At 37.6% G+C, this 27,833-nt stretch overlaps 1 protein-coding gene across 4 annotated transcripts in view; it reads right to left on the reverse strand.

Annotated features, from left to right (window-relative positions):
- DDX4 (DEAD-box helicase 4) overlaps nucleotides 1–27,833 on the reverse strand; it is a 71,748-nt gene that overhangs the window by 24,906 nt on the left and 19,009 nt on the right. For 3 of the 4 annotated variants that reach the window (XM_060235977.1, XM_060235976.1, XM_060235978.1), the window contains exons 3-5: nucleotides 27,543–27,606; nucleotides 25,818–25,886; nucleotides 1,942–2,016 (exon numbers count right to left, since the gene is read on the reverse strand). In XM_060235977.1, the coding sequence (XP_060091960.1) occupies nucleotides 1,942–2,016; nucleotides 25,818–25,886; nucleotides 27,543–27,606 (208 nt within the window). Of the gene's footprint in view, nucleotides 1–1,941; nucleotides 2,017–21,962; nucleotides 22,011–25,817; nucleotides 25,887–27,542; nucleotides 27,607–27,833 lie in introns of all 4 variants that reach the window. The other variant, XM_060235975.1, reaches the window with a different exon arrangement.

Genomic DNA, 27,833 nt, shown 5'->3' on the forward strand with positions numbered 1-27,833 from the left:
ATTCCCAAAACGAACCAATTTAGCCATATGACTAAATATATATATATAATTTAATATTAATAAGTATATAATAGCAAGTCAATAGAAAGAAAAAACTACACTTGGGAAAATAAACATATACATAAATATATGCATTACAAGCCTAAACAAGTTAGTCTATATTTTCTTTTTAAAAAAACAAAATCTAAAACAAATATAGCGCCTTAGTAAATACTGTCAATCACTTCCAACATATTACTATATTCTTTAGATGCTAAACATTCTGTAACTGGAAACCACAATGTCACAAATTTAGAATCAAATATACCTCCTTCTTGCTGGGTGAGAGAATCTGAGATTTTGTCTAAAATACAAAATTCCAGAACTTTTTGCGAGGTTTTTTAGAGGATTTCCAAAATTTTGCAATTACTACCCTTGCAGCTGGCTAAAACTCAGAATACATGAGTTCATCACTGAAAACCTAGTACACAATATTAAGGATTAGGGGCTAGCTGGGCCAAAAAAGGTGCCAATGAACTTATAACCAACACACTGAAGGATAAACCCAAAAGACTGAGCCTGTTTGAACGTGTTGACCATCACACAGGACATTTGCTCTGGATATGGTGCAACTGTGTGCCATTATTAAGCCTTTAGCTTGTTCCATGTTTCTATTTAGCATTGATGCTGCTCTCTCTGCTTTAGGACTATGTATCTTTAAGGTAAAGAGTCAGTGGCTCAAGCCTTCAGGATTTAAAAAAAAATTGTTTATATCAGTTTTGAAACATTTTTCATATATCCAGATTTATATACAACTAATAAACTTTATACAACTTGAATTAAAGCATATTCTGAAAACTATAAACTTAAGAGAAATAGGTGGTTTAAAAATAAACCATTTGTTTATATAACAAACTCTACATTCTTCCAGGCTCCACCCCTCAAATTTCCAGGAATTTACCAACCTGGAGTTGGCAACTGCTACATCACACTGGCTGTCAGACGGGGGCTGCTGCTAAACAGGATCAAGTAGCCAGGCCTAGTTAAGTCATACCAGTCAGGTGGCATCAAGTCACCCAGAGGGTGTTGCTAGGCCTAGGGTAGCCAACCTCCAGGTGAAGCCTGAAGATCTCCTGGGATCACAACTGAACTCCAGACAACAGCTCTCTCTCTCCATCCTGGATAAAACAACTGCTTTAGAGGGTGGAATCAATGGCATTCTATTCAGCTGAGATCTCTCCCTTTACTGATAGAAGCAACCTTGGTTGCCTAGCAACAGCATCTGGCTAGCAGCTTCCCCAGTGGGCCAATCCTTTTCTGTCCTGGGGTGAGGCTGAGGAGAGGAGAGAGGCAGGAAGGGAGTGACAGGAAAGTGGCAGCTGTCATGGCCTCTTAGGAACTGCCTTGCCACCTAGTTGCATTACCACCTTTATTCCCTGTCTCTTCACCGTTTCCCCACCACTGCTGCCTACTTTTTCTTCCAAATGCTACAGAGGGAACAGCATGCAGGAGAGAGGAATGGGCCAAGCCAATGGCATGCAAGTTCTCTTGAGTGGTGATTGATGGGCCAATCACTGATGGAGTGCACACCACAGTCAATGGGAACGTCAGATTTAGCCAATTCCATCAGGGAATATGATGAAGATAGGTTTTCCAGAAAAATGTCTGTAAAAAATTCCTGGAGAATTCCTTTGTAATGCGTACTCTGTATTTTAAATATTTTTCTGCATAGGGTGTATTGGTTCACATGATTTTTATCTATATATTTTCTTATTTTAGACTTTATATTTTTTGTTTTCAACATCTATCTCATGTATTTATCAACACAGAACTCTTGTACCATGATTGCGTATCTTCTTGTAATAAAATGTTATTTGTTCTTCAACTTTTGGGTTTATTAGGGACCAGTAACAACCCTCTTGACTAATATTGTAATCCAAAATAAGCTATCCAGAAATTTACCTCTGTTTCCAAAACCGTGCCCACTTCCAAATCCACCGCTTCGTTTTTCTACTCCATTTTGTTTTCCACCAAAACCTAGTGATTGCAAAAAGGCAGTTATATTTACTACTAGTCAAAGTTGATTTTCTAGCAGTTTATCCACAGATAAGTAGATGATTTACAAATCCAAACAGCTAACACATGGTAACCTATCTCATATGACTTTAACTATACATCACTGCTTTTTAAAGACTATGTGAGCTCTGATTTACAAATGCTTATGCTTGGATAATTTTTTTAGTCTTTAAGGTGCCACTGGATTTCTTCTCTAGAGACCCAGAGCTTTTTCGGTATAGAGATTAAGTACAATTCAAACATCACATCAGACTATGATGTTGGTGCTACACCAGTATAGATAAATTATTGTTGGTGTACTGTCTGAAGTGACAAACCATAGTTATGACCAAATGATTCTGTACTCCAGTCTCTCACAATACAAAAACAGAATGGAGAATTAACATATCTAATTACCAAGTGCGCCCCCCATCTGTGGATATTTAAATCAACAGATGGGGGGCATACTTGCACCAAACAGGCTAAATCCACAAAATCTTTCAAATAATTTACACCAGGGGGGGGGGACTCCCCTCCAGAATAGAAAACATCTGCACATGCACAGACAACACACTTAGCTTTGAAAATTCCACTGGCCGAGGAGCCTGGGAGCTGCCACCAGAAGCCATTCCAGACAAACCACTGAAAGCTGGAGGGGGGGAGGGGAGTGGTGGTGGGGAGGATGTGGCAAGGTCACCTGGAACAGCTCCAGGCAAGCTGCCAAGAGTCAGGGTAGGGGTGAAGAAATGCATTATTTCTCTGGAGATCTGAAAGGAGCTAAACTTTCACTTTGTGTTTTTCGTGTTTAACAGTTTATTAAGTTATAAAGATTCACCAACATAAGGGAAAGGGGACGATGACGGGGGAAAGGGAAACAAAAAACACAATACAATTATACATAAGATCAAGCTAAACATATTTCTCCAATTATACTTTTTAAACCCTTATGTCAAATCTGATTTTAACAAACCACGAGTCTACTTAAAGTTCATTCTTCTACTTCTTGTACTTTTCCATCCATAAATAGAAAGGCGACCATACTTATTTCAAGTTTCTTTTACTGTCCTCTTTCAGTAGGTCTGTGAGTACGTCCATTTCCACTATTTCAAAGAACTTTGTGATTAGTTCTTCCTTTGTTGGTGTTGTCATCTCCTTCCATCCTTTGGCATATTGAATTCTTGCCACCGTTATTAAATAAAAGTACCGACCAGTTAATTTTGCTTTTAAGTTTACTTTCTATTGCCTGTTTGTCTGCTAGTGTGTTCTGGTGCCCATAGGTCTTTGAGATGGTAACAATTTTGCTTTCTCCATTTTGTATATTTCGCATTTTGTCATCCTGGAATGAACCATTCTTGGTTTAGAAAGGATGAGTATCTTGAAATTTGCGGAATTTTAGATGATTTTGTCTCCAAAACGTGAGGAAAATATTTTTGGTATAGTTGGATTTAGAGAGGAGGTGGTTGGTTCCAGATTATGTCTGATATATGGTAGGGTTAAGGTAGCTGGCTTCTATGTCATTACAGTCAGCGTTGTTGCAGTCTATTATCACTTTGGTAATGTGTGTTAATAATGTCACCTGATAATAGTGCAACAGATCTGGATAACCCATGCCCCCTAGTGTGGTGCGTTGGATTAGAGTTTTATGGCGAACTCTAGGTTTCCCTTGTGCCCATAGAAACTTGTTAAGGTCTGATTGCCATTGATTTATTACATTTTTTTGGTATACAAATTGGCAGAGAGCAAAACAGAAACAAGTATTTTGGAATAATAAAAGTTTTTTTATCAGATAGAAACAATTTGGCCAAGAAAACGTTTGGTTATTCCATTTTTTAAATTGCAGTTTTACAGTCTTGTGTAGATCATCATAGTTGACCTTTCTTAAATTTGCAAGGTCTCATGGGATGTGAACCCCTAGAAGTCTCCAAGCTGTTTTTGTCCAATTGTATTGTCCTAATCTGTAGATATTTTGTGTGGTGTTTTCACTTAGATTGATAGGGAAGAGTTCAGACTTGTTACTATTAAACGTAATTCCTGAAATTAAACTAAACCTACTTAAGAAGTTCTCTAAGGCAGTAAGGGAATAAAGCGGAGATGAGAGGTATAATGTAAGGTCATCTGCATACTGCCATTTTATGTTGCCTCTTGTTGATTTCAATGCCTGTAATTTCTTTGTTTTGTCTTATAGCCTCCATCAAAGGTTCAAATGCCAACAAAAAGAGGAGCGGTGACATAGGGCACCCCTGTCTAGTACCCTTATTGATATGGATCCAGTGGGATAACATTCCATTGATTAGTAAACGTGCAGATGGAGTGTTGTATATTGCACCTATGCAGTTTTTAAAGCTTGGTCCAAAGTCCATGAGTTCTGTAACTGTTTTTAAGTAGAAAAATTCAACGCTGTCGAATGCTTTAGCTGCGTCTAAGGACATCATAATGGAGTCCTTCACATTCATTGAGCAGTAGTTGACGACGTTTAATGTTTTTCTTACTGTGTCCGTAATGTTTCGGTGTGGGAGAAACCCTGATTGCTCTGATTTGATGTAGGAGGGGAGGATTAGTTTAAGTCTGTTGGCTAGACTTTGGTGAATATTTTTGTGTCCAAATTAAGCAAAGATATCGGACGATATGAGGAGGTGAGTAACGGGTCCTTGTTTGGTTTCGGAATGACTATGATGTTTGCTTGGGCCCAGGATGGTGGCATTTGTAAAATTGAATTGCATAGGTCAGTTAGTGGAAGTAACAATTCATTTCTGAAGATTTTAAAAAATTCCGGGTGGAATCCATCTCCTCCAGGTGAAGTATGGTTCTTTAGCTGGCTTACAGCTAGTTCAATTTCTTTTGTGTTAATTTCTGCTTTCATCAGGTTTTTGTGTTCTAGGGAAATCTTTGGTATTAAGTCACTTTTCCGTAGAAAGTCTCGAATGTTAATATTAGGGGCTTTGGATGAGTATAGTTTGGTATAATATTTCACAAAGCAATTGAGAATTGAGTCTGACGAGGTCAGTATGTTACCCAATTCATCCTTCAGTGAGTAAATATGTATAGTTTTTTTTATCTTTTGCTTTCCAAGCTAAATAACAAAGAATTCCTTGGATCTTATGTAGTATTTTTGTTTTGTGTATATTAGGTTCTTTTGAATCTCTTCATTTTCAAGGGATTCAAGAATTTTCCTCTCTGCTATTAGTTTCTGATAAGCAGAGTGGCTGCTTGTTTTTTGGTGAGTTTGTTCTAAATTTTTGATTGTGTTTTGTATTCTTGACAGTTTCTCTGTGTTCTTTTTTTAGGTAAGAAGCAATGGCAATAGCTTGCTCCCGCAGGGAAGCTTAGAGGCTTCCCAACGTGTGGATTGTGAAGTGTCTTCAGGTAAGTTTTCCTTTAAAAAGCATTTAATGTTAGTAGCAAATTGTTGTTTGAGGTTTTCGTGTTTTAGTATGGTAGTGTTGAATGCCCATTTACACTCTCATGGGCAACGTTGAAATGAGCTGAGACAGCAAGTGACTGGGGCATGGTCTGTCCAGGCTTTGTACTCAATTTCTGCTGATGTTATTTTTCCTAGTAGTGAATTGGATGTTAGAATTAAGTCTATAATAATAAGTATAATCTCTCGTGATGGGATTTTTGTATCTCCAAACATCGTTCAGGGCAAAATTGTCTAGTAAGCACTTCAGTAGGATGTCTGAGTTCTTATTATGGGGTGCAGTTTTTTTTCTGCCCATTTGTCCAAGACTTTGTTTACAATATAGTTGAAGTTCCTGCCCAGGAGAACTTCTCCCTCTTTGAATTCTTGTAGAGTTGCGAGGGTGTGTTTTAAAAATTGAATTTGCAACTTATTTGGGGCACATATGGAGCCTAGTGTGATCATGTGGCCATCTAAATATCCTTTGGTAAAGATAAAGCGTCCTTGGGGATCTTTAAGTTACTCTTTTAAGTCAAAGCGGGTATTTTTCGCAATTAGAATTGCTGAGCCTCTGGCTTTTGAAGAGCCTGGGGTGTGTAGTTGTGTTCCAAACCATGTGGATTTAATGATAGGGTGATCAGCTGTTGAAATGTGAGTTTCTTGTAGGAATGCTATGTGAGGCTTAATTTTTAGGTGAGACGTAATTCTCTTTTGTTTAATGCAGTTATTTAAACCGCAAATGTTAAAGAGAGATAATTTGGTACCCCTGCAACATTTTGGTAAGTATGTCTGAAATAACCAGGTAAGAAGGTGTTACCCTTATTATATGTTATTGGAAGGGTGTGTCAGCAGTTTTTGAAAATAATGTCTTCTTGTCTAGGTTAGTTACCACTTCTGGTTCTAAAATATCAAATAAACAAATAAAATAAAACTTATAAACAACTAGGAAACGTCAAAATGCTTTAAGAGCAGTTATCCTACAGCAGTCGTCTAAAGTACAATAAAATTATCAATAAACAAATGACTGAAAACTACCAGTTGCAGTGTTGTCTGGTGGCTGTTACCAATAAAATGAAACTTATTAAATTTTAACTATTTATTTCTTTTTTTAAAAAAAATTATAACTTTATTGAGAATAAACAAACGATCTTAACAAATGAGTTAAACATTCATCCGGGTAATTCTGAGTAATCCCTATACATGAAACATAAAACAAAAAACAGAGAGTGAAAGTGGATTCAAACAACACGTTAATTATCACTTTTTTAAAAAGTAGATTATCATAACATAAATTCCTCTTCAACCTAATTCCCCCCCCCCTTCTTTCCCTTCTGTCTTCCTTTCAATCCATCTGTACAATTTCTTCCATTTATTACTTGCTACTGGTTTCGCCTGCCCTTTCAGAAGTGCTGAAAGTATATCTGCCTCAGCAGCAAAAAGCACTTTTTCCACCAATTCCTCCAAATTTGGGCAATTCCCTTTCTTCCAATATTTGGCTATTAAAATTCTAGCAGCAGTGATAGTATAAATCACCAAATGTTCGTCTTCTTTTGATATCTCCTTACCTATCATAGATAGTAACATTGTCTCTGGTTCAAAATGAAAATTCATACCTAACATTTCTTTTAAAAATATATAAACTTTCACCCAAATTTTTTTAACAATATCTCAAGTCCACCATGCATGATAAAATGTACCTGGCTTAATTCCACACTTCCAACACTTAGGTGAAAGACTATTGTTCATTTTGGACACTAGTACTGGTGTAATGTACCACCTATGGAACATTTTATAAAAATTTTCCCTGTAACTAACTGGTTTGATAACTTTATAATTGTTTTTCCATGCTTGCGACCATTGTTCCAACTGTATGGTCTTTCCCAAATTCTGCGACCATTTAATCATTGTTTCTTTAACCACTTCCGCTTCTAATTTTATTTGCATCAAATAGTTATATACTTTTTTGATTGTTTTATCTTCTTTGGCCAATAATATTCCATCTAAATCAAAGTTCTTTCTTGTAAAACCAATTATTTTATCTTTATTAAATTTAGCCATAATCTTCATATTCAGCCACCAGTCTATTTTTATTCCCATTTGTTCCAATTCCTCCTTTTTCCTTAATTTATCTTCACCATCCAACGGTTCCTGATATGTTAAAATTTTTGAAGGTTCCCACAGTTGTGGTTTTATAGATGCTTCTACTGGTGAAATCCACCTGGGTGTCTTAGTATAGATCATCTTTTTTATTTTTGTCCAGACATTAACTATGGCTTTTCGAATTAAATGATTTGTACAATATTTATGGCCTTTCTCTATATACCATAAATTTGCATGCCAACCAGTTGAGGTCATGTCCTTCTAAGCAAGAATTCTATTATTCTCCAACTTTATCCAGTCTTTCAGCCAAACCGTCACATTAGCCATATAATAGGTTTCCCAATCTGGCAGTCCAAGGCCGCCATTTTCTTTTTTATCACTTAGTATTTTCCATTTAACCCTAGGCTTTTTTCCAAGCCACACAAAATCCTGACTACTCTATTTAATTTAGCAAAAAAATTCCTTCTTGACAGCAAAATTAATTGTTTGAAATAAGAACATCACTTTCGGGAGGATAGCCATTTTTATAAGAGCTATTCTACCCATAAAAGATAGTTGCATGCCTTCCCATTTTTTCAATGAATTTCCAATTTCCCTAAGCAGTGGCACAAAGTTGTTTTCGTATATACTACTGCATTTGTTAGATTTATTCCCAAATACTTCACTTTTTTTTTCATTTTTAAAGCCGGCTTTCGTTTCTAATTCATTAGCCTCCAACTTTGTCATATTCTTTGTTAATATTTTTGATTTCTGTTTGCTTATTTTCAAGCCAGCAACTTGACCATAGGCATCTATTTCTTTCAAAACTTCATCTATCGATTGCAATGGATTTTGAATGATTAAAATAATATCATCGGCGTAAGCCAATAGTTTGTAAGTTTCGTCTTTTACTGTCAAACCTCTAATGTTCTTGTTGCTTCTGATGGATTCATTAAATACTTCCAATGATAAAATAAAAAGTAATGGGGAGAGGGGACAGCCTTGCCTAGTTCCTTTACTGACTTTAACTTCTTCAGTTGTTTCGCCATTAATAATTATTTTAATTTTTTGTTCATAGTAAATTGCCTGTACGTTTCTGATAAAATCGTCACCAAACCCCATAATCTTAAACTGTTGCAACATAAAATTCCAGTCTAAATTATCAAAAGCCTTTTCCGCGTCAAGCAACAATAATGCTAATTGCTTGTCTCTATTTAACTCGTAGTACTCCAAGGTATCCAAAATAATTCTAATACTAGTACTTAAGTGCCTTTTTGGCAGGAAACCTGTTTGATCTGGATGTATTAATATATTTAAGACTTTTTTCATTCTATTTGCAAGTATCAGTGCGGAGATTTTATAGTCCACGTTGAGTAATGCTACTGGCCTAAAGTCCCTGATTTCTTCACATTCACAGTCCATTTTCGGTATAAGAGTTATGTTCGCGTATCTCCACGTATTTGGCACTTCTGCGGTTGCCCATACTTCCTCTATCATTTTTTTAAACTGATAAATTAAACTCTTCTTAAACATAATATAATACTCGGCGGGGAGGCCATCCGGACCCGCTGCTTTATTTCTCTTTTGTTTGCCCCAAGCTTCTTCAATCTCAAACATTGTAATTGGGCTATTCATCATCCTCTTCTGTTCTTCTGTTAACTTAGGTAGAGGTCTACTCAAAAGATAATTTTCCTGCTTCTCATCAATTTCTACTGAATCATATAATTGTGTATAAAACTCCATAACTATCTTTTCCAGATCCTCCAAGAGATGCTTATGATTCCCTTCTTTATCCTTCAATGTCTTGATTGTTCTTTTCTCCCGTTCCTTCTTGATTTTATATGCCAACCATCTCCCTGATTTGTTAGCGTTCTCAAAAAACTGCTGTCTTGCGAAGAGAACTTGCCTTTCCATTTTCTCTAAAAACATTACATGGATCTTGTGTTGTAACAATTTTATCCTATCCTTAACCTCCTGAATATTTGGTGTCTTTTTAAGCTGCTCTTCTTGTTGTTTTAGATGTTCGGTTATTTCTTCTAGTTTCTTATTTTCTTCCCGTCTCTTATGTACAATATAATTCTTAATTAACCCTCTGACATAAGCTTTACTCGTTTCCCACACAATTTTGGATGAAATCTCCTTCTGATCATTTAGCTTAAAAAACCATCCCATCTCTTCTTTTATGTATTCAATACATTTCTTATCTTTCACTAAACCTGGATTCATCCTCCAGTTCTTCTTCCACTTTCCAAAGACAGTAAAATTGGGTTATGATCTGCCATAGTATTCGGGAGGATTTCAATATCTCTCACAAACTTCATTAAACTTACTGAAAGCCAGCACATGTCTATACGGGACCACAAACTGTGTCTATTTATTTCTACAGGTGAACCTATCTCTAAAGAGCACAAGTATTTAACAACGTGCTTCTCTGTCAAGAGTAACTCAATCCGGAGCTGGGTCCTATAAACAAATGTGTCCCTAACCCCTCACTTTCAGCAAAGACTATAATAAAGGTAATTTAAACTGACAGTAAAACTATTACACTTTCTTTCCGTTACTTAGCTGGTGGTATTTAAACATAAACTAAAAAATGACTATAACTGTTGTATTTAGGAAGCCAAGAATACTTAAGTTGAAATAGTTTGAAATAGTTTCATGATGAAGTGGACTGGAACAGTCTCTCTATGGCGTTGCTTCAGTTTATGTCCTGTTGGAAGGCTGTATGGTTGAGGATCCTGGAGCAGGTATCTTGTGTGACTTTTGAGGCGACGCATTAAAAGACAGCTTTCTTTTGTTGGTTTTGGAGGAGTTGTCTGTGGAAGCATCCAGTTTTAAGGACTTGAGCAGGATTAGTCCCGTCAGTTCATCATGGGCTTGCAGTACGTTTCCTTGGTGGCGAACTGGGAGTTTTCTTGGCAATGTTCCACCTGTATCTGATTTGAGCATCTTGCAGGCATTGAGTTGTTGGTTTGAGAGTTTTTCTGATGCTCAGGGTTTCAGGGGGGATGTCTGGAAGGACAAGGATGTGTGCACCTTTAAAGCCCAGGTGGCCTTTTTTTCTTGCCACTCTCATTATGGCATTTCTCATGCTTAGGTCCTAGAATGTGAGTAAAATGTCTCTAGGAAAGTTTCTATTAGCCATTTGTACTGCCCCCAGTCTGAATGCCCTTGTGATGATGAGTGGGATGTATTTATCCAGGTGCATGGTTGAGGAGAGTCATTTAGTGGCCCAGTCAAACAAGTTGGACGATTGTTCAGTGTCCTCTTCCACCCCACGAAATTAAGTTATTTTGTCTTACTGTAGCTTCCAGTGTTATCAGTGTCCTTTATCTCGTTGATTTCTCCATATGTTTGTAGTGAGTCATCTTTGAGGAGCATGCTCATATTCATAGCTGATTCAGCTGTTTGTGTTGTGTTGTGCAAGGCTTCCGAGAGTTCTTGCAGGTTTTGAGTTGTTGGTTGCAGCAGCAACGCTATTTTTTTCCGATAGCATTTGAAGCAGTTCGTCCTTCATGTCCGTGAATGAGGCTTGCAAGGATGTTTGGAAAGAGTCTTGTAATGATTCTTGTAGGGATTGAAAGTTTGAGGCTTCCATTAGGCTGTCGTCAGCGTTTTTTGTAACTCCCGATTTAGCGGCGGCCATTTTGGAAAGCTTCAGGCCGAGTATGAGCGAATTCGCAGTTTGCGGTTTTCCGCTTGCGGTGAGGCTCACTTTTTGCCTGGAGCGTTCTTTGGCGTCTCTGTTGTCTGCTCAGTTTGGCTGGGCTCGAACTCGTTGCGTTTGACATCAGTTTTGGCGATTTGCGGGAGAAGGAATCGGGCACTTTAGGATCACACATCTGCCATGTTTTGTGGCTCCGCTCTGCCCTCCCTTAGATATTTTTATATTTGTCGCCCACATCTGTTCCCACTGCTCCATCTGGATGTTATAACCAAAATTCTGTGCCCATTTCATCACGGACTCTTTTACTATTTTCCCCTCCATTTTCAATTGTAATAAAAAGGCATATATCTTCTTAATCAGTTTTTCACCCGGGCAACAGATAATTTTATCAAGTGGACATTGTTCCTTTTCAAAGCCTATTATTTTATCTTTTGAATACCTTGACTAACTGCGCTCTCGTCCACCAGTCTAGTTTTACATTTAAGTCACTTAATAACAGTGCAATCCTAAGGAGAGTTACTCCAGTCTAAGCATATTCATTTCAATGGGCTTAGAACGAAGTAACTCTCCATAGGATTTAACTGCTAGTTCTTCACTTATTTTCAATTAAAGATCCTTTTTCAGTAAATTTTCATACATTAGTGGATTTTTCCAGGATAAGAAATTAGGCTGTGTAAATGACTAATGGTGAAACCCAATTTGGATTTTTTTGTACACTTTTACTCTTATTTTCTCCCATATTGATAGTAATGATTTTCTAATTATACGATTCTTAAAGTATTTATGGCCCTCTGCTTTCTGGTACCAAATAAAAGCATGCCACCTGAGCTTTAAATCATACCCTTCTAGTGCCAGTATTCATTTATTTTGTGTTTCGATACATTCTTTCAGCCAGAGCATCCCGCACACTTTATAATATCTCAAAATTTGGGGGCGTGGCGTCGCACGCATAGGGAATGGACGCCTGAAAACAGAGCTCCTTACTTACCCCTGCCAAATCCACTTAAGCAAGCGCCCAGCGTTGTTGTTTGTTTTCTTTTTTTTCTTTAATTAGTATGGGAACAGTAGATGGTCAAAAATCCAGATCAAAAAGAAACCCAAGGAACTCTGTTAAAGACTATTTTCCCAAAAAGCCTAAGGCTAAGGCCTCAGGAAAAGCAAGCAGCCCTGCAAGCAAGATGGCGTCGGGAGAAGGGGAAAACACAGCAGCAGACCTAGCTTCATTTCGTTCTGAGGTAATGGAGGCTTTTCAAAAACTGGAAAAAAATATGACTGACAAAATATCTGCCATGATCCAGCCCCTTTCTGCTCAGTTGGAGGGTTTCAAAACGTCCTTAGAGAAGGTGGCAGAGACTGCAGATTCTGCTTTTAACATGGCATGTGCTGTGCAGGAGGACACTCAGTATTTTTATAAAAGAGATGAATGGGCCACTGATAAAATTATTGCACTTGAGAACCAACTGAAAATGGGGAATGTTAAAATTCGCGGGCTCCCCGAGAACTCTGCCTCTCCCTCTGACCTAAAATCTCTTATAGCCTCCTGGCTATCAAAGGCATTGGGTTTTTCTGAATCTGATCTTTGTGCCCTGGAGGCTGCATATAGAATTGGCCCTTTGCGCACACAGAAAACTTCGTTGCCTAGGGACATTTTAGTCCGTTTCTCTTCTGCCTCAGTTAAATCCAAGCTGCTGCAAAAAGCCCGGGCTATAAATCCACTTCTGCTAGGAGATTACAACATCCAAATTCTACAGGATTTGTCTTCTGAAACCTTGCAAAGGCGGAAAATTTTGAAGCCAATTATTGAAATCCTGAACAGGGAAAACATCAGATATCGATGGGTTGCTTCGTACAAGCTGCAAGTTACTGTACAGGATCGGTCGTTTGTCGCTGGAGGCCTTGACTCAGGCCTAAGCATGCTGAGAGATTTGAATCTTCCTGTTCCCACCGGCCTTATAGAAGCAGTTTCACATGTTCACTCAATAACTTCAGACACTAGATGGCGTCGTGTGCCTATGAACCGTCCTGATCGGCCTGTTTCTCCTAGAAGCTAAACACTGGAACTGTTGCTATGCAGAAATCTTCCCTTTTTTGTGTGGATTCTTGAGGCCCCCCCCCTTTTTTTTTTCCTGACATATAAGCTTTGCCTACTGAACTGCTGACTTATAAGCTTTGCCTACGTGTAACTCTGTCACGGCTTAGAAATATGCTGATGATTGTTTCGTGCCTATGAAGCAATGTTTATATACGAAATTGGGGGGTCCCCCCCCCTTTTTTTTTGGTTATTTATATCTTTTGAACACAATGTTATGAATGTGAGGGAGTTATTAATTCAATTCAACTCATTAAAGGAAATCTTCTTGGTTGATTGGGTATGCATGATTGGAAGAATGGGGTGACTTGGAATATATGGTTTGAGTAGGAGCTGGAATGGGGAGGCTGGGTGTTGAGTGAGGGAGTGGGAGAGAGGGAGGGAGAGAGAGTGAGTGAGGGGGGGTAGATCAGAGTGAGAAACTTGAATAGTATGATTAGGGTTTTATATCAATATATTTCTTTCTACTATGAGTTAATGAATTGTCAGGACCTTTTCCCTTCCTGTGTGAATTGTTGAATGGAAATGAATCTGTGAGACAGAGGGTGGGTAGGGAATGTATGTGTGTGTCAGTTTGTGCCTTATGCTACTATGAAGGTTTGGAAACTTGTTTCCCTCACCATCATATCTCCCTACATAGGCTTATAAGTGGCTGAAGGATAGTTGGTGGGGAGTGTTTGGGGAGACCAGTATTTAATAGCGTTCATAGTTCTGTTTAAAGTTTCATTGTATTTTTATCATAGTGTCTTAAGTCTTACAATAACTTTGTGATCGAGATCTGATGCTGTTACACATGGTATATTAGTTTGCCTGTAATTATCTTTAATTCACTAACCTGAGTTGGTAAAAGGCACAGGTTTTATTATATGTGGCTTTCTAGGCATTTTAGCCTTGACTCGATCAGCTTTGTTTGGCCTTTCATTATAAACTTTCTATACATTCGGCTCTGTTATTCTGTTTATAAATTTTATTTTTGCTGGGTTGATAGTGTTAAATATAAGCATTTTTGGCAGAGAGGGAGAATGGAGAACTTCAGTTTTTTTTAATTAGCTCCATTTGGTAGTTGTTGCTAGTTGTGTGGTGTCTTCAGTAACGAAGACTTCCGCTTCAAATTTATCCTTTTAAGTAAATAGTTGTTGTTTTCCCAAGTTTGGGTTAACAGAGTTGGAGGGTGAGTTAGTGGCTAGTGTCTGTTAATGCTAGACCACTGGTGTTGGTTATGGTTTTTTGTTTGTGTTACGGGCAGCATAACTGTATTGAATTATTATGGATTTAGTTGGAAGTTTTTTAAAGCCTTTGATCTGAAATCTGTCCTCATACCTTTGAAATTTGATCTACAGGATTCGCCTCTAGCTATCCTGGTGGCACCTGGGTTCAAAGTTATGAATTGCAATAATTTTGATAACCTTGGTTATTTCCTCTTTCAATTATGGCAGAGTGCCACTTGAAATTTCTATCTCTAAACTGTAATGGGCTAAATAATTTAATTAAGAAAAAACGGGTTGCCTCTGCCATCTCTCATCAGAAACCAGATATAGTTTTTTTGCAAGAAACTCACCTTAAGGGTAACCAGCCCAAGGTCTTCCAGTCAAAATTTTTTGCTCATCAATTTCAAGCTCACGGGTCCTCCAAAGCAAGAGGTGTGGCCATCTTAATAGGTAAATCAGTCCAATTCACTTTTGAAAATTCCTCAATTGACCCTAGGGGTCGGTATATTTTTATCAATGGGGTCTTTAATGGTAGCCCTTATACTCTGGCATCGGTGTATGCTCCAAATGATGGACAAATTGCATTTATTAAAGATACGTTGTCACAACTTCAAACTTTTCATAAAGGGCCCATTATTTTGGGAGGAGATCTCAACTATGTTGTCAATCCTTCTTTAGATAGATCTCAAAAAAGCCTGCTACCTCTATCTGCCAATAAATGGTCTCAATCAAAAGATTCGAATGGCCAAAATGATTTAGCTCAAATCTTTCAATCCTATAATCTGTCAGACATTTGGAGAAGCAGGCATCCAAAAGAAAGAGACTATACCTTCTTTTCTTCTCGTCATCAAACTTATTCCAGAATAGATTTTCTTTTAGTTTCGGATTCTATTTCTAACCTTTTTTTTAAAGTAGACATTGGCCCAATGATTTGGTCTGATCATGCATGGTTGGAAGGTTATATGTCAGGAATCACTGAAAGATCTTTTTCTTTTAATTGGAGATTGGATAGTAAACTACTGTCTATGAAATCGGTTACAGATTCCATTGAAAAAGACATTAAAGAATTTTTTCAATTCAATACTGAGTGTGGAGTACCTCAGCATATAGTTTGGGACTCGTTTAAAGCTGTAATTCGTGGCAGATTTTTGGCTATTGCCTCTTCGTATAAAAAAGAAAAAGACAAAATTAGATCAGATTTGGTTGCCAACATTACCAAATTGGAAGAGAAATTTAAAAAATTTGGTAGCAAAAAAACTTATTCAAAACTTCTTATAGAAAGGAAAAAATTAGAATCTTTTGACGTCTCCAAGATTCAAAAACAAATGGCTTATATAAAACAAAAATATTGGTTTCGAACTCCTCAATCCCTTAAACTCCTATCATGGAAGGTTAAAAGGAGAATATCCTCAATGGCTATTTCTTCCATTCGTTCTAAATCCGGTACCTTGAAACATTCCACTAAGGATATTGTAGGAGTTTTTAAAAAATACTATTCATCTCTATATTCCTCCCAGCATCCAGCATCAGACCTTATTTCATCTTTTTTAGACACTCACTCAGTTATTAAGCCTGTTTCTCCTGAGGTTAAATCCCTTTTGGACAAACCTTTTACTGCACTTGAAATACAGGAGACTATCAAGTCTATGAAATCCAATAAATCTCCAGGCCGAGATGGCTTTATACCAGAATTTTATAATTTTTTTAATACTTTGTTGGCTCCCATCTTGGCGGACGCCTGTAATCAGTTTGTACAGTCTGGTTCTTTTCCAGTTACTTGGTCACAGGCAAAAATCATTCTTCTTCCAAAGAAAGACAAAGACTTGCTAGACCCTAGTTCATACAGGCCGATATCGCTCCTTAATTGCGATTACAAGATTTTTACAGCAGCCCTGGTGGCTAGGCTTAATACTTTTATAGGGAACTACATTCATCCTGACCAATCGGGCTTTATCCCACACCGTGAGTTAACGGACAATACTAGAATGGTCCTTGATGTTATTCAATACTGCCGGAAATTTAATATTGAGTCTTCCTTTATCTTGTCTATTGATTTTGAAAAAGCCTTTGATTCCGTTGAAGTTCCTTATCTTACAACCTTACTGCAGAAAATGAATTTTGGCCCGAATTTTCTGAAGATAATCCATTCTTTATATAAGTCGCCTTCTGCTATTCTTTCTATTAATAATTTGGATTCTGAAGAATTTAATCTTTTCAGAGGGACGAGGCAAGGTTGCCCCTTGTCTCCTCTGCTTTTTGCAATCGCAATTGAACCTCTTGCTAATGCTATCCGTAATACCAATATTATTGCTGGTATCCCTATTAGAAAGAAACAAATTAAGGTGTCTTTGTTTGCAGATGACCTAGTGCTTTTTGTTACAAAACCTAAGACTTCTTTACCAGCTGTCTTTGATTTATTATCTGTATTTTCTTCTATATCGGGTCTTCGAGTAAACCCATCTAAAACCATTCTTTATCCCATCACAATTTCAGATGCTCTCCAAGATTCCATCTACTCAAATTATCACTTCAAAAAAATGGATAGATATTGGACATATTTGGGGATCAATATACCTTTAAAATTGGGAGATATTTTTAAAGTCAATCATCATTTATTGATTAAGGACATTCTTACTATGCAAAAGAATAAAAATTCTTCACTCATTCCCTGGAATGAAAAAATTCAGATTATTAAATCTTTTATTTTTCCCAAATTTCTGTTTTTATTTCGAGCCATTCCTATTCTTATTCCTGAGGACTTATTTGTGGGTTGGCGTCGTTCGTTCTTAAGATACATTTGGAACAAGGGCTTATCTAGAATAGGGTATGCAACTCTTATTCGTTCTAAATCCTCAGGTGGTCTGGCTCTTCCGGATCTGCATAAATTTTATGAAGCTGCCATTTTAGGAGGCCTTGTCAGATACCATGATGCTGATTTAAATTCAGGCTGGAAGGTCCTAGAAGATACCTATCTAAATAACAAATCGTTTCAATCTACATTATGGGAATTTCCAAAGAAGAGACCTCCTAATATCTCCTCCAACCTTTTCCTTAAAGCCATTTTTCAGATTTGGGACAAACGCCGCCTCTTTTTAGCCCCTCCTATGTCTCCACTATCTCATTTTATGGATGTTTCTTGGTTTCAACCGGGGTTTTTTTACAAGTCTTTTCCAATTTGGAAAAAATATAATCTTTATAGGTTTGTGGATATTTTGTCCAATGGAAAAGTGCTCGACAAAAAATCTTTAGAAGAGAAAACTGGTGGGACAAAAATCCCATGGTTTGAATACTTGCAAATTAACAACTTGGTGACATCACTCTCAAAGAAATACAATTTCAATCAACCTCTTACTTTCTTTGAATCCTTGCTACAATCTCCTTTTTTAAAGCGGAAGGGACTGATTTCATTTATCTATAAGGGTTTGCTAGACATTGATGCTGTTGATTTGTTATCCTATCAAGAAATTTGGCAAAGGAATAGTTCAATTAATTTTCAGGAGGATGTTTGGCAACAAATCTGGTCATCTCCTTCGTTTGTTTCAAAATCATTGAATATACAATTACAAACTCAAAAAATTTTGTTCCGGTGGTATTTAACACCTCAGAGATTAAGCCATATGGCGATAAATCAATCCTCCAAATGTTGGAAAAATTGTGGAGAGGTGGGCACATTTATACACTGCTGGTGGTCTTGCCCGAGGGTGCAGTCGTTTTGGGCAGTAATTGTGGCAAAAATCAAGGATATCACGGGCTATAGTTTACCCTTAAGATTGGAACTCATTTTGCTTGACTGTTGGAAAGGTATTTCTATTACTTCTCTCAATAAATCCCTGATATCCCTTTTACTAGCTGCTGCTAAAATGGTGTTAGCCCAATTTTGGAAATCTCCCAATATTCCTCCAGTTAAAGCCTGGTATGCTAAAATCTGGGAGGTCTATGCTATGGACAAGATAGCAGATAGTTTATGCAATATAAATAATTCAGAAGGTAACGATTCTCTGATGTACAAGTGGCTTCCATTTCTTAAATTTTCTTTTAGTCCTGTAGATCAGATGCGTACATGTATTCCTGGTAGATATTATGACATTATTAATTTGATGTAATTAACATATGGACAGAGTACTTATTTTTTAATTCAGCTGCCAAGTATGTATGTATGTGTGAATGTATGTATGTGTTGTTTTGTTTGTATTTTGTGTATATATATATTCTGTTTTCTACTGGTATGCTATGCTTATACACAAAGAATGATTGCAGATACAGTCATTGATTGCTTTATTTGTATGTTTACTAAATTCAATAAAAAAGTTTTTGGACATTAAAAAAAAAAAAAAATTGGCAACCCCATTCCTGCTCTATACTTTGAGTCTTGCAAAAATTTCAATTTTATCCTAGCTTTTTTACCCGGCCAGATAAATTTGGAAATTTTTCTGTTGAGTTCCTGGAATACTGTATGTTTTACCGGGATTGGTATAGTCTGGAAAAGAAATACATCTTTGGGAGAATATTCATTTTAATTACTGAGACACGACCTATTAACGACAATTATAGATCCTTCCACTTGTTCAAATCTCTATCAATGTCTTTAAGCAACTTTTGATAGTTATCCTCCCAGAGAGAGATTTATTTGTAAGCTGGATCCCTAAGTATTTTATTTTTATTTCAATTTGTAAACCAGACTTCTAATTCTGCTTTTTGTGATTTTAACATATTGTTTACTAACATTTTTGTTTTTAAATAATTAATTCTCATTCCTGCCATCTGTCCAAAATTCTCTAACAACTCTTTAATCTGTTGGATTGATTCTAAAGGGTCTTCCAAAATCAGAATCAAATCGTCCGCAAATGCCTGGAGTTTATATTGGTCCCCTTTCTTATTCTATACGCTAGCCATCTACCTGGTTTTATTTGCATTTTTGAAATAATTTTATTTGGCTAGCTTAACCTTCTTAGCCATCTCTTCTATCAGGAGTATATTAATTCAATGCTGTACATCTTTTATTTTTATCTTCAGGTCTGATCTTGCTGGTTCGGTTTTAAATCTTTTCTCTGTTTTTTGCAATAGATTTGTAAATTCTTGATATTTCTAATTTCTCTCCTTGTTCTTTTTTGCTTTGAAACCAATAGCTAGCCCTCTAAAGGCGACCTTGCTGGTATCCCAAATTATTCTCATCGGTGTCTCTGGATGGATATTTCTATTGAAAAAATTGTTCATCTCTTCTTTGGCTTGATCAAGAAAATTTTTATTCCTTAATATAAACGTATTTAACCTCCATCTACGTTCTTTATAGTTATTGTCTAATGTAATCAATAATGGGTTATGATCAGCGTACATTCTGGGAAGGATTTCTGCATCCACAATTTCTTTCATTAAATGGGCCGATGCCCAACTCATGTCTATCCTTGACCATGACTGGTGTCGGTCTGAATAAAAAGTGTAATCCCTCTGGGCTTGGTTCCTTGTTTGCCCTACATCTATTAAATTAAATTAATCTGCTAATTGCAGAAAAATCTTTAGAAGTTGAGGAGCTTTCAAATTTTCTTTTCATTTTGTGGATTTCCTATCTTGTCTTTCATCAAAAACAGCATTGAAATCTCCTACAATACAATATTCTGGGTAATCTCGAGTCTTGATCTCCTCATAAAGCTTCTTTAAATTTTTTTACTTGTGAGTCATTTGGAGCGTATAGATTTATCAGTAGAATTTTCTGATCATCTTTCGGTATTTCTAGCATCAAAATCCTCCCATCCAGGGAGGAGTATATTAATTTAAGTTTTAGTTCTTCTTTAATGTAGGTTGCAAGTCCCCTTTTTTTCTTATTCACGTCTGCTGCAATGAATATCTTGCCCAATTTTCTACATTCAATTAGACGTCGATCCGATTCTTTAATGTGTTTTACTTGTAGGCAGATCACTTCACTCTTAGTTTTTTGGAGTTGGGTGAAAAAAATTTTCCTCTTCTAAGTTGAGTTCAAACCATTTACATTAATCGATAGGATTCTTATCTGTTTATTATGCTTCATAGGTGTTCTGATTTAGTATCATTTTTATCTCTCTTCTTCATCAATCTTGTCTCTCTCAGCGGCATTTTTTCCCCTTCCATTCTTGTTCCTCTTGGTTTTGTTTATCCTCTTCTTCCATTTCTTGTCTCTCCAGTTTCTGTCCATAAGTCTTCATGAAGTCTTCGGCTTTAAATACAGAATCAATCTTGTGTCTTTGACCCTCAAAAGAAAAGGCCCTCAGGTACCAACCATCTATAATTTATAGATTGCGATTTCAGAGCATCCACAATATGGTAGTTATGCTTCCTTCTTTCTCTTATTCTCCAGGGGATTTCCCTTAATATCTTTATTTCTTGACCTTTAATATAAATACAATCATCCCTTGCCATTTTAAGTATTAAGTCTCTGGTCTTTTTTCTAACAAATTTAATATGGACTTCCCTCAGGCCCATTTTTTTCACATACGCTGAGACTCTGTATACTTGATCAGCCTCTCTTTCCAATTCTTCTGGATCCATCTCTATTAGTCCAGCTGCACCTTTATGCTAAGTTCCACTAATTTAACATGTAAATTCAAGTTTCAATTGAATCTATTGCCTTTACACCAGCCCAATCAGTACATTCCCCTTTATCTTCCCACTTTCACTTTGTGTTTTAACAGGTTTTTCCTCTGGGCCGAGAACCAGCTGGGAAAGAGGAAGTCAGCCAATGGCTTCCCAGACATAACCCTGCTCACCTGCATACTAATACAAACAGATCTAGCAGGAACAATAACGGGTGGGGCAAGCTCTCACTCTTCAAGCAACAAACAGAGGTTTGGAGGGATAGAATACTAGAGAGTCTACAGGAAAGAGCACTTTTTTCATTGGTCCCTCTGCCCTCCGATCCCAGCGCTTACTGTAAGCATCAGAGCTGAAGCCAAGCAGAAAGGCACGGAGGAAGCACGCTGCCCCCTCCACAGCCGGCGCTCGCAAAGCGCTGGGTTTGCGGAGGGGGCGGGTGCTTCCTCCGTGCCTTTCTGCCTGGCTTCAGCTCTGATGCTTACAGCAAGCGCCAGGATCGGAAGGCAGAGGGAGCGATCCTGGCACTTGCTGTAAGCATCAGAGCTGGAGCCAGGCAGGTAGGCATGGAGGAAGCGCTGGATCAGAGGCAGTGGATCGCCCCCCAGGAGGAAGGTGCGTCCTATCGTCTGGAGCACCTTATGGTGCGAAAAATACGGTAATTTCACTCCACGACACCTCCTGTGGCAGCTATTTTTTTATTGTGCCCACTACCCTGTATCAGCATTCCAAAGACCCATGGAGACTCAAAGAGGTTGGGAACCCCTGGTCTATGCAAACACCACCTGGTGAACTGAAAAACTGCAGGTGTACAAAGTGACTGCATGACCAACATAAGAAAAAAAAACACTTTTATAAGCCTAAACAAGATCAATCATATTCACAACTACATTCCTGAAATTCAAGTAAGAACATGCAGGTATATACCTCCAAATTTATGACCCCAAGGAGCTCCATTGTCAGAAGAAAAATATCCTAAAAATGTACAATATTCAGCATTTTGAAGTTGTTCATAAGGTAATTCCTAAAGTACATAATGTTAATCCACCTACTGCTAAAGAATATTTATAAACTGGAAATCAACAAAAAGAAACTGATACTTTAGAATACAAGAGAAGCTCTACAAGATCAAACTAAATAACCCTCTACTATGTGTAAATGACTGGGGAAGGCAATGGCAAACCACTTCGTAAAAAAGTCTGCCATGAAAACGTCATGAAAGCGACGTCAACCCAGAGTCGGAAATTACTGGTGCTTGCCCAGGGGACTACCTTTACCTTTACGTGTGAACCTAACAAGTGCTCTTACATTGAGTCAGTCTATGAAGCTCAGTATCATTTACTCTGACCAGTTCCCCAGTTCTTTCCCAACAATCTATGAACTAGACATTTTGAATGTGCAAGTGATTATGCTCATTCGAAAAGCCATTTAAACTAGTGGCAATCACATCTTGTGCCAATTAATTATGTAATAATTAACTGTGTTAAGTAGCAATGCATTGGTGTTAAGTGCTTTTTTCTGTCCAGATCTTACTTCCTATCAGCTTCATTAGATAAACCTGTATTCTAATTTTCTGGGATGGAGAAAACAAATTCTATGAACTACAGATGTCTGAGCTTTTTTTACTTTTCCTTATAGGGAAGGCAATCATTTTTGTTGTCCTTGTCTGATCCTCTGCTAGTTCTGTGATATGCTTTTCAGGATATGATAGAATTCTGTTTACACTTTTTCAAACTAAACCTCTTTTGTCCTAATTCTGCAGATTATAAAACCCAATACTAAATAATGATATTTACACATAACGCAAACATATATGCAAAAAATGACCCAACACTTGTCATTAATGCTTTTGTTTATTATTCTTTCTTTGTCCCCAGGAAGTAATGTTAATTATACTGAATATTTAAATGCCTATGTAGCATCTGTGTAGGAACTGAAGGCTATAGTACATATACAAACCATTTCCAACAACTCAGAAAGAGTATACTGCAGCCTTTCCAAGGAGCAACTCGTAAGAATTATTCAGCATTTCTGGACAGTAAGTTTAAGCATCAGAAATATGTCAGAACAACCACATCTAATTATTATTTCAAATCTCTTCTCCATCTAGTCTTAACATTGTTGCAAATATGCCCACTCAGCTCTCCCCATCCCCTTTTTCTTGCTTAACAGCCAGCAGAAATACCGCAATGAAGTTCTAGTGAAACCTGAACGCCTGCATCCTATTTAGTCATTTTGGACTGGTCAAATGACCAAACCTCCTTAAGCACATTGTGTAGCCTGAAGACAATATACCGTGAACTGTACACATGTGAAGGAGAGGGATCATGAGCCCAAGAACCTCAGGAACTCCTCCTCAGTTTGGTTGCCTAAGTGCAGCTATTGTTTTATTATCTCTGCATCAACATTTTTACACATTTCTTAGGATTTCATCAAATAACAGAAAAATAATTTACCAAGGTGTGTGTTACAGGGTTGGGGGTTTTTTTGCCGGGGGGGGGGGGAATCAAGACACACATGAAAACCCTGCAGAGGTTTCAAGGCATTCAGAGATGGTTTGTCATAACCTGCCTGTGTGTAGCAACTCTGGTATTCCCTGCTGGTCTCCCATCCAAATACTATTTAGGGTCAACCCTACTTAGCTTCTGAGATCTGACAAGATCAGGCTAGCCTGGGCTATCTAGCTCAGGGCAATGTATTACACTACTTTTCTAGTCTTCAAGAAAAATCATAATTCTGAAAAGCACATTTCCTGCCTGCAGCTGGAGTCTTCTGCGTTCAGTAGGTTAGCTTTACTGCTTATTGTAACTTAAGACGTTTTCCTTGTTTAAAAGCTGCTTCTTTCAGAGAAGAGGTATAAGCCAGCTAATTTTTTTCATTTTTATGTATTACTGAAACAAATAGTCATAGGAGTACAAGGAGGGTTCATATATGCTCCAGATCAAGCAACAAATAAGTAACAAAAATCTTTTAACATCATAATGACCTTCAACACCAAACTTAATACCTCTATGTCACCTAGTAAGGCAATAAAAGAAGCCACAAAAAAGCCTGTACAAAAGGCCTCTAGATGAAGGCTGTGCACATAAGAGGCACACCCAGAGTAATGCATCAATAAAAGCCCTGACAGTGATGAGATGGTAGGGGCGTGGAGAACTGGTCCCAGAGAAATCTATTCCTCTGACATCAACAGAACGTAGGGGGGAAATCCACCCACTATGGCTGGCCACTATGAGGCTATTTTCTTTTTCTATCCAGAAGCGAAAGAAGAATTGGTTTTGCACCTCACCATTCACTACACAAAGGAGTCTCTGAGCAGCCTACTGTAACCTTCCGTTCCTCTCCCCACAACAAACACCCTGTGAGGTAGGTGGGGCTGAGAAAGTTCTGAAAGAATTGTGACTGACCCAAGGTCACCCAGAAGGCTTTGTGTGGAGAAGCGGCCAAGTTCCCTCTAAGCTGCAGAGTCCTCTGAGCAAAAATTCTACTTTGTGAGCTACTGGCATTAAAGTTGTGAGCTACTGCATAAATTAGTGTGCTCTGGGGTAATCCTTCCTGAGCCAAGACAAAAATGTGTGAGCTAGAGGCTACAAATCTGTGAGCTAGCTCACGCTAACTCAGCTTAGAGGGAACACTGGTAGGGAATCAGATTCTCCTGATTAGAGTCTGCCAGTCTTAACTGCTACACCAAATTGGCACTACACCAAAAGAACTCCCGCAGACATGGCTGACTAAGAATTCTACAACACAATTGGCTCCAACATTTTTGCCCTTCAATGGTACTGGTCATTCAGAGCTGTCACTAAAACATAAAGAAAAATGGTTGGAAACCCTGCTCCATCCTTAAGTTTTACAACCCAAGTTAAAGGCTCTCCAAGTAATCTCCCTCACTCACCACTTTACTCCCAATGACTGCTTCAGGAGAAAGTGGAGATTGAGCCCCACACTGGAATTCCACAAGGGAGCCCCAACTATCAGACCACAACTAAGTATGACAACATTACCTATTCCAGTGATGTGAAAAAGCCTGTAATAGAATGGGACTTAAGATTTTCAGAATTAGGATACAATTGCGCTACCAAGAGTATCATAATTGCTATAATGTTGACTGAGTCATAGGGACTGTATCACTCTAGCCTTGTCCCACCTACACTAGCTTCCAATTTGTCTCCAGACTCAATTCAAGGAGCTGGTATTGACCTTTAAAGCCCTGAACGGCCTGGGGCCAACATATCTAAAGGATCACCTTCTTCTGAACAAACCTACCCAATCACTCTGGTCATCCTCAGACGCTCTGCTTTCAGTTGCCCTTACCATCTGAGGTCAGATGGGTGGCAGGCCCAAGAAAGGGCCTTCTCCATTGTAGCAACAAAACTTTGGATCTCTCTTCCCAGGGAAATTTGTCTGGCTCCTTCTATTGCTGTCTTTGACCAACAGATGAAGACCTTTTTGTTTCATCTGGCATACCCCCAACCCCAACAATGATACTGTCCCTCCTTCTAGTGCTGTGTTTATGCGTTTAAAGTTATAATTTTAACTGGATTTTAATTGTGTAAATGTTTTTACGTTTGTGGACTCTGATTGGAAAGTCAGCATAAAATTGTTCTAAATAAATGAATGGCACTCAACAACTCTTGATGGATTTGTGTCAAGCAAACTCCAGGGCTACTGATTCTCCATTCCTGCTCAATCTACAAACACAAGAAGCTTAAAAAAACCTAGAGTCATAAAGCTAAAAACAAAAATACAACCAGCATACAGTGTTGCTCAACGTAAGATTACCTTGGCTTCCACTCGGCCATCCCGAACTCTGCATAGATTGATATCCTCTGCTAGGCTCATTATCAGCATCTAAACAGATAAAGCATTTTATTACATTTAGTAGATCATCTAATGTATGTTAAAACCTCATACCTGAAGCCAATTTTCACCTGGTAGTATCTTGCAAATACTCTTCCTGCTGTCAGCTATATAGTAAAAGTTACTGAACACTTATATCAGTGATAATTTAAGAAATATAATATGGAATCAAATGTATTTGAAAGCTCTGGTTTTATCATTTTCTTTACTTTGACAATGGACAACAAAATGGACATGCAACAAAAGAAAAGAGTCCAGTAGCACCTTAAAGACTAACAAAATCTGTGGTAGGGTATGAGCTTTCATGAGTCACTGCTCACTTTTTGTGAGTCACTGCTTGCTACTAACTAACACAGCTACCCATCTTGATCTATCTACATGCAACAAAAATCATCCTTGTTTACAGAACAACCCAAAAATCACCCTTATTCAAGAATGTATTTTTCATAATCAACAAAGTGTCATTGAGATGCCATTTTGAAGAAATTCTCTAAGACTTAAGAATCCTGAAAATGCTCAAATCTCAAACAACCATACTTCAGCTCAAGAATTGTCATATCCTTCTTTTGGAATCTGTATTTTCATATCAAAATATTGTTATACTTTTGCAGAATCTTTTATTGACTTAAACAAAAAGGTTTCCTGAAATCTGTCAAATTTATATTCTTTTTCCACATACAAAAGGTTAAATTAACTTTATCAACACTTTTAAAAGGAAGGCTTTAATCTTGTCATCCTGCTAATTTAATTTTATCAAGACACTATACTGATCCAGAAAACTGTTGCCATAATTTTAAAATTACCATAGTATCTATTCAAATCAAAACCATTTGAGATCACTAAGATTAAACTGTTTACATTTATATCACTGCAGTAACTGACAATAATGTTGCAGACATCTTGAAAATAAAGATCTAAGTGCTGTTTTATAAAATTGTAAAGTCTGAGTGGCTTCCATCAAACATCATTTGAATGACTTAAATGTATCCATCAACAATCCACTGATGGATAGTCCAGCTTATCCACCAAACTAAAAAACAAACCACTACTGGTTTCCCCAATATGCTAACACAAATTTAATGAAAAGGTGAAGAAAGCTAACAATTTAAAACATAAATTACTTTTCAATATTCCGTTGCTCTGCTGTGGTTTTGGAGGCATTAGAATCAGTGCAAGAGCACAATGATATCATAGGATCTCAGAATATGCAACAAGGCAGGGTAGGCCAGTCCTGAAAGATGCCTGCAAAAGTACTTGCTGTTCTGTTAAAGATCCAACACTATACCAGGGCATATTAGTTTCCAAAGATTTCAACTGGTCTACATTTGCTTGGGTGCTACCCAAATCCCCTTCCTTTACTTCCTCCAGCTCCAAGTAACACCACACGGAATCAGGAGCTGCTAAAACACACAGCACCAGCCTCACAGTAATATTCATTCAAGGGCTCAGGGCTGCAATGTTCAATCAATTAACTGTTAATCTTTTGATTACTCAGTAGTAGACTTTTCAATTGTTGCTAACCTGCAAAAGGGTAATGATATTTTAAGCACAACCATGGTATTACAGAACTGGAACGCTTCCCATAACATACCCCAAAAGATCAATATAGTTTCCAAAAAAGCATTTACATCATTATTTTATACATACCTGCAAACTTTACACTCTGACTGAAGACCCCTGAAGTTTCATTTGCTCTTGCAGGTAAGCTGCCCTAAAACAAACAGAAATGAGCATAGAAATACAGGTCAAGTTAGTACTCTATGCTAACCAAGAGCATATGTTTCAGCAATTGTACCTTAACTGCAATGAGACATACACATTAGATCAGCCTTATCATAATCCAACTCCTCCCCAAAAAATACATATTCCATTCTAGCTCCCATGAGGCAACTGCCATGTAAAATCATCTCCCCCGCCATGAACTGTGATATTGCCATT

This window comes from Heteronotia binoei, chromosome 4 (genome assembly GCF_032191835.1).
Source record: "Heteronotia binoei isolate CCM8104 ecotype False Entrance Well chromosome 4, APGP_CSIRO_Hbin_v1, whole genome shotgun sequence".
In the NCBI taxonomy this organism is placed as follows: domain Eukaryota; kingdom Metazoa; phylum Chordata; class Lepidosauria; order Squamata; family Gekkonidae; genus Heteronotia; species Heteronotia binoei.